This window comes from Salpingoeca rosetta (genome assembly GCF_000188695.1).
Source record: "Salpingoeca rosetta unplaced genomic scaffold supercont1.29, whole genome shotgun sequence".
NCBI lineage: Eukaryota > Choanoflagellata > Craspedida > Salpingoecidae > Salpingoeca > Salpingoeca rosetta.
The window spans coordinates 671214-678713 of record NW_004754905.1 but is presented as its reverse complement, the minus strand read 5'-3'; the positions used below and the strand labels follow the sequence as shown (position 1 = coordinate 678713).

At 55.1% G+C, this 7500-nt stretch overlaps 2 protein-coding genes across 2 annotated transcripts in view; one reads left to right on the top strand and one right to left on the bottom strand.

Annotated features, from left to right (window-relative positions):
• The window catches only part of PTSG_09236 (uncharacterized protein), a 13454-nt gene extending 6935 nt beyond the window's left edge, over positions 1-6519 (bottom strand). The window contains exons 1-19 of the mRNA XM_004989436.1: positions 6379-6519; positions 6031-6077; positions 5780-5880; positions 5468-5531; positions 5136-5236; positions 4570-4626; positions 4115-4267; positions 3702-3851; positions 3394-3491; positions 3074-3143; positions 2660-2806; positions 2318-2434; positions 1963-2127; positions 1657-1784; positions 1329-1413; positions 973-1037; positions 717-834; positions 321-449; positions 32-124 (exon numbers count right to left, since the gene is read on the bottom strand). Of these exons, the coding sequence (XP_004989493.1) occupies positions 32-124; positions 321-449; positions 717-834; positions 973-1037; positions 1329-1413; positions 1657-1784; positions 1963-2127; positions 2318-2434; positions 2660-2806; positions 3074-3143; positions 3394-3491; positions 3702-3851; positions 4115-4267; positions 4570-4626; positions 5136-5236; positions 5468-5531; positions 5780-5880; positions 6031-6077; positions 6379-6401 (1911 nt within the window). The 5' untranslated portion in view covers positions 6402-6519. The remainder of the gene's footprint in view (positions 1-31; positions 125-320; positions 450-716; positions 835-972; positions 1038-1328; positions 1414-1656; positions 1785-1962; positions 2128-2317; positions 2435-2659; positions 2807-3073; positions 3144-3393; positions 3492-3701; positions 3852-4114; positions 4268-4569; positions 4627-5135; positions 5237-5467; positions 5532-5779; positions 5881-6030; positions 6078-6378) is intronic.
• Positions 6520-6640: 121 nt separating this feature from the next.
• Positions 6641-7415, top strand: PTSG_09235 (uncharacterized protein; the record flags this gene model as incomplete). The annotated part of the gene is made up of 2 exons (XM_004989435.1): positions 6641-6999; positions 7304-7415. Coding segments are annotated over 2 exons (471 nt in total), but the record flags the coding sequence as incomplete, so codon positions are not given.
• Between the last annotated feature and the right edge of the window lie 85 nt (positions 7416-7500).

Here is a 7500-nt window from a genome sequence, read left to right as displayed (position 1 = left end):
ACACACACACACACACACACACACCACGCACCTGCAAGATGGGTTCAAAGTCGACGGGGTATTTGCGGAGGATGAGACCAACAAACGCGGCCAAATTCTGCAGCCACGAGCTCTCAAACAGATCCTGCACAAAATGCAGTTCAAGAGGTGATGGTGTTGGCGATGAGAGGCAGTGAAATGGGCACAAGAGGAGAGGGAAAGAGAGGGAGGAACAACGCAAACGCAAACGCAAACGCAAACGCAACAACAAAGAACAACAATACCACCTCCCACCACCACCACCACCACGACGACTGCACAACGGCACAGAAAGTCCGCACCTCCTTCTTCATCCTGCTCTTCTGCGGGTTTGAGAGCGCCTCGAGGACACAAAAGGAGAGGATGTCGTATGCGAGGTGCGTGTGTGTCTTCAGCGCATCAGACAGCGGCTCAACGAGGTTGCTGTACGCCTGGGATGGTGGTGGGAGGAGGTGGTGGACGGTGTGATGGTGAACGGTTAGTTGGTGGCTGTGGTCAAGCCGGAGTGAATACAGCGAACCACAGGCCACAGCACACACACACACACACACACACACACACACACACACACACACACACACACACACACACACACACACACAAGAAACAGACACAAACACACAACCCAAAACACAAACACAACATCACCGGACGACGAAGCTCATCGCACGCCTGCACTACCAGCCATGCCAGCGCACCTCAATCTGCCTGAGCGCGTATTCGAAGAGGTGCACGGGGTTGGTGAATGCAACCTTGCTCAGATCGTGCGCCATCTTCTTGCCAGCATTCTCTGCCGTCAACCGCTGGAACAGTGACCTACATAGCGTGGCGGTGGTGGTAGTGGTGGCGGTGGTGAGAACGCAACAGGGGTTACTTGAAACACGGGCACACGCGCATACGCACACACACACACACATGCACGTGCACACGCTGCTGCTCTGGCTTCCAACTGACTTTGCCTTCTTGAAAGTCTTCGCACGCACAAGCAGCAATTCCGGCTGGTTCTTCCAGGATTCATTCTGCAAACACGTGTGCACAAAAGCAATCATTGATACATCGTGAGGGCTTGTCGAGGAACTCTCGACCATCCGTGCACACGCGTGCAGCTATGTGCGTAGTCATGTGCTTGCGTGCTTGTACGTGTGCATGTGGCGTGTTGTTCCACCGGCATAAGCACCACCGACATCGCAGCACCAGTGCTCATGCACGCCACCTCCACCACGACCACGACCACGACCACGACCACGACCACGACCACGACCACGACCAGGACCAGGACCAGGACCACGACCACGACCAGGAGGGCGGACCTTCCAGTAGCCGTAGATCTTGAAGCGGGCCTGGTACGGCAGCTGCTGCAGCGCAGCCCACACATCCGCAGCAATTGGCGCGTTGCTGCTCACCAACAATAGGGGAGGGGTGGTGTGGTGTTGTGTGGCCAGGTGCCGTGTTAATGGAGTCATGTGCAAGAAAGATGAGTTTCAACCTCGGCACACGCACACATACACACACACGCACACACACACACACACACACACACACACACACACACACACACACACACACACACACCGACACACACCGACACACACACACACACACACACGCATACAACAGCAAGGGCACCGTGTACAGCACCTTGAGCAACGCATGAGGGAGGGGAGGATGCATCGGGCAAACAGATCCTCCACCTCCGCCAGCATTGCCGTGCTTTTTTCTCCGGCCTCTTTTGCCAGCGACACAAGATGCGCACACACGCGCACAGCCTGTACACCACCACGAGACCGTTGCGGTGGGATGGGGATGGTTGCGTTTGTTTCGTGCGTGCATGTGAGTGTATGGAAGTGTGTCAGGGAGGCAGGACTCTGCAAACTGTGCACATCAACACAACAGCAAGCAATACAACTACCAACCCCACCACCACAACCACCACCATCACAGCACCTTTGTCATGAGGACGGGGTCGTCTGCAAGAAAAGGCCCGAGCGAGGAGAGTGCAGGCATGACGCGCGCCGCAAAGTCAACCAGCGACGTGCATGCAGGCATCGACGATGACGATGACGATGACGATGATGACGAGGCCGTGGCGGCAGGGCAGGGCCGGGACAGCTGTGGAGATAGAGGGAGATACAGGAGGATAGAGGGGAATAGAGGGGGATCGAGGGGGATAGAGGAGAATAGAGGGGAGTGAGCCGCTCTTTCAATTCTCTCCACCTGTGCATACGCGTGCGTGCATGTGCAGGTGTGTCCCTTCTCCTCTCTGCCGCCTCCACACCACGACCACGACCACCATCTCCACCTTGGTTGCGGCGACGGAGCGGTAGAGGGGCTCGATGCAGTGGTGCAGCGTGGTCAGCATCGCCGTGCGCGCAGCAGGCAGCGACGGCACGTAGAACGCAGGCAGCTGTGACATTATCTGGGGTGGTGATAGTGGCGGCGGTTATTGATGTGAGGAGGGGAAGGCACCACAGCCGTCACAAGTTGTGCAGACACCGAGACGCACACAGACAACAGACAGACAGACAGACAGACAGACAGACAGACAGACAACACACACACACACACACACACACACACACACACACACACACACACACACACACACACACACACACACACACACACACACGGCCGCCACCACCTTCTCTGCCAGGTCCCAGTTTCCGTTTTTGAGGAACGCAACGGCGAGACCAAGCCGCTGATCGCGCTGCTTCGCCTTCAGCTCGTCCACATCCGCAGCAGCGGCAGCAGCATCAAGCTGAGCCTGCACCTCCTGCGACATGGCAGACTGAAACGACAAAGGGGGGGGGGTTGGTGATGAGTTGAATCGTGGGTTGTCAGTTGGTGATGAGTTGAATCGTGGGTTGTCAGTTGGTGATGAGTGGGCTGAATATGCGGTAGTCGGTGGTTGAGAGGTGGGGGGGGGTGAATGGCATGAATGACGAGGAGGAAAGTCGACTGCTCTCGAATGGAACAACAAGGACAAAGATGATGATGGCGAAGATGATGATGGCAGACGATTCACGCTTCGGCAGAACGTGGGAGCACAGCTTACGGTGTTGACGTATTTGGTGACGGACTTGACATATGCGCGCACGCGCTCGCGTGTCTCCTCAAGCGTTGGCCTGAAACAGAACCGCAAGCACATACACACACATATGTTGGAAAGAGTCCAGTGTTGAGTGGGGACAGCGGCGGGAGTGCGAGGAAAATGTGTTGTCGGGCTGGCAATGATTGCTCTTACACACGACATATCACACAGACACGGACACGCACAGGCACACAGACACGGACACACACAGACACAGACACAGACACAGACACAGCACGGCACACAGACACACAACACGGCATGCCACCACACGTGGTGCGTACAGGAGGTGCGGCTCAAGGGCGGAGAGGGAGAGGAGACCGCTGTCCATGAGGTGGGCGATGGTCGCATACAGCGACGTTGGCGGCGGGCCGGGCTGCTTCTGAACGGTCGTGATCAGCCCCATGGCGGTGATGAGTGGCGAGTGGTGAGTGGTGAATGGTGAGTGGCGAGTGGTGATGGCGGTGGTGAGTGGGCTCGTAGTTCGTCATACAGCGCAGCATCACGTACACACACACACACATAGCCAATGCCATACCACAGCACACTACACTACACCCATGCTACACATCACGTCACGGCTTGAACTGACTGCGATTGCAGCGAGCTTGAGGCCGATGAGGTTGGCGATGGAGTCTTGTGCTGTCGTGAACTGCGCCAGGCAGGCGGTGTAGACGGCGGCGTGTTGCGGGTGCTCTTCAAGCGCATCCAGCATCAGGTCAAGCACACGGTTGGGATCAAGCTGGCAATGGAGGTGGCGACGGCAATGTATGGTGTGGTGTTTGTGTGTTGTGGTGTGTGGTGTGGTGTGTGTGGTGTGAGCGGATGACGTTGAATGACGTGGAGCAAGAAGGAGGACGAAGAGGAAAAAGAAGAGAAGAAGAAGAACAGCAACGAACAAAGGCAACAATCATCCAGCCAAATACAACCAATCGCATCAACCAACCAACAAAACCACCACCACCACCACCACCACCACCACCACCACCACTGCCATGCCCTCACGTTGAAGAAGCCGACGAGGGTGCGGATGCGGGTGATGAGATCGTCAGCGGTGACGCTGGCCGCTGTGAAGTCCTGGCCAAGCTCCGTCACCACCTTGGCAAACCCTTCGTTCTCCTCGTGGAACAGGTTGTACTTCTCCTGCTTGTAGAACATCTGTTTGCTCATCAGGACAGAGGTGTGTGTGCGTGTGTGTGGTGAGGTGTGTGAGAGAGAGAGAGTGTGTGTGTGTGTGTGGAGGGGGGGGGGAGCCTAAAGTGCTCTCTCTCACACGCGCGCGCACACACCTGCACACCCGCACACACACATACACACATTGTGTTGTTTGCATGCATGTGTGTGTGCGCGCGCGTGTGTGTGGTCTTTGTTATGTCTCGTGTATTGTGCGAGGGGAGTGTGGTTGTGCGTGGTGCTGGTCCACCACGTGCTCCAATGCTTCGCATGCCATCACTACACACCTTCATGCGCATGCGCATCAGCCCCTTGTCGTAGTCGGCGGGAACAAGTTTGCAGGCCTGCCGGTACGGAACAAGGACACGAAATAGAGGTTGAGAACACATGTAATGGGTGACAGTGAGTGCATGAACGTGAGTGAGTGAGTGAGTGAGTGAGTGAGTGAGTGAGTGAGTGAGTGAGTGAGTGAGTGTGAGTGAGTGAGTGAGTGAGTGAGTGAGTGAGTGAGTGAGTGAGTGAGTGAGTGAGTGAGTGAGTGAGTGAGTGAGTGAGTGAGTGAGTGAGTGAGTGAGTGTGTGAGTGAGTGTGTGTGTGTGTGTGAAATGAGCACGCTGGTGAGCGCGCACAGTTTGATATTCAGTGCGATCGCAGCATCTATGCACACGCCATGCAATACGCAAGGGCAACAACAGCAACGACGAAAGACCAAACAAACAAGGAATGTACGCAACTATTTGTGCACACGAACACATACACAGACACACAAGACACACAAACAAACAAAACACACAACCACCACCGCCACCAATACACGTGTGTGTGTGTGTGTGCGTGTGTGTGTGTGCAGCACCTTGAGAACGGCAATGTCGAGGCGTTCGCGCAGGATGCTCTGGTCGATGGCGCCAGATGCAAACACGGCCTTGACAAGCTCGTGCATCTTGGTTTCGTTGGCTGGACATGGCACATGCAACGCCGCGCGTTTGCCCGCGGTGGATGGGGTGGAGATGAAGGTGAGCAGAGGGGTTGACAAGGTGGTGGAGGAGGTTGTGTGTGTGTGTGTGTGTATGTAGCTGTTAATCCTGTTGGTTGAACGCAAGAAATTTGTGTAGCGCGTGCGCCATGCCATGCATACGAGCTGCCGCACACACACAGGCGCGTAGACGGTTGTCGTTCTTGCTGTACCTTTGTTCTCGGCAACAGCAAGCATGAGGGAGTCTGCCGCAATCACATCAAAGCCCTCATTCTCCTTCACGATTTAAATGAGTGCCAAGACGCGTGCACATGTGAGTCAATCAGCCAAGAAACATTGACGCTCACTTGCGGAGGGTTCTATGCATGGAGAAACACACAGACACTGAGCAACACCAGTTAAGGCACTTGCACAAAAAAAACACGCCCACACGGCACACGCGCACGTACACGGCATGCACCTTCACACAGACATACATACACACGTTCACACGCACACACACACACACACACACACGCACACACCTTGATCACGTCCTGTTGGAGGAAGGCGGTGATGTCATCGGCGGAGACGTCGCCAGTGGCAAATCCGGCAAACACATCGCGCAGAACTTCGACAGCCCCAACTGCACAAAAAGAGGAAAGAAGGCGCCGAGGATGGGAGCAGGGAAGCGGGGCACATGAGAGATTGTTGGCATGAGGAACGCAAAGCAAAGAGCAACACAGGAATGGCGCCAAACAAGTCCCCCCCCCCCTCCATTCGAGAATGAACGCACCACTGAAGGATTCGCTGTCTTGCAGCGCAGCCACCAAGGCTGTCGTGCTGTTTGCAGACGAGAAAGAGACGAGGGGCAGGCGAAAGAGGGAGTGGAAGGAGAGCAATTGGCGGTGAGAATGAGCTGTGATGTATGAAGCAGCAGCAGCAGCAGCAGCGTAGCGAGCGACACACGTAGACAATGCTTCAAAGACAGGCAGACACACACACAGACATACAGAGAAGCACGTTTACTCACATGAACACACACACACACACACACAGACAGAAAAGCACATCATATCAACCACAATCAACACACGCACATCATATCAACCACAATCAACACACGCACATCACATCACCACACCTTTCAGCCAGTGGACTGCTCATCTTCTCTGTCGTCGTTGCTTCTCTCGTCAACACGCAGCCAGCACCAGTGGCGATATCCGACTACAAATTGTGGTGTCGGACAGCAAACAAGACTGAATTCAGTTCATGTCAGTTGTTGGTTTTGGTTGGCGAGCAATATCAAACACACACACTGGCTGACTGACTCTGCAACAACAAACAACAAACACCCCACTCCCCTCATCTTCCCTCACTTGAGTTATTGTTGTTGTACAAGCACCATGATTGGACTTGGTGGCATACTGCGCTGGGCGATCCGCCCACTGGACAAGCTGTGGCTTGCGTCTGCCGCCGTGGTTGGCACGGCAATGACGGCGCCGATGGTGGTCTTGAACTCGATGAAGCATGGCCGCTCGCACGCCCTGTCGACGTTTGGGCTGTGGCAGTCGTGTGCTCAGGTTCCGTTCTTTGGGCGCTATGCGTTTGCGGGCCTTGTGCACCTTGCCGCCCCATACACGGCTTCCGTCAACCCCATGCTGACCGTCATGACCTCAGATTACGCGGAAGGCTTCATCTTGGAACGACCCTGGCTCCACAACCCGTTCAACAGCGTGCACGCCGTCGCCATGACCAACCTCGGGTAGGGTTCCATCTTTGTTTGTTGTGTCAGAGACGCGTGGTTTTGGTTGTTGTTCTGTTTGTGCTGCTGATGGTGCTTGTGTGCTTGTGTGTGTGTGTGTGCTTGTGTGTGTGTGTGTGTGCTTATGTGTGTGTGTGCTTGCATGCTGGTGTTGGGGTGTGTATGCTGCAAATGTGTGGGTGGATTGGATGCAACTATGCGTCTTCTTTTGTTGCGTGTTCGTGCGCGTGCCGCGATGTTTTGTGATATTTTGTGCTTCTCACGCAATCCCCCACCATCCACCGTCCACACGTTCATGTTGTAGGGAGTTTGTGTCGGGCATCTTGGTGACGTCGCAGATTGAGCAGATGACGCTGCACGGGGACTTCAAGATCAGGGGCATTGTCACCGGCCTCTCAACCACCTATCACAAGAAGGTTGGCGTGTTGTGTGTGCGTGTGTGTGTGTGTGTGTGTGTGTGTGTGTGTGTGTGTGTGTGTGTGTGTGTGTGTGTGTGTGTGT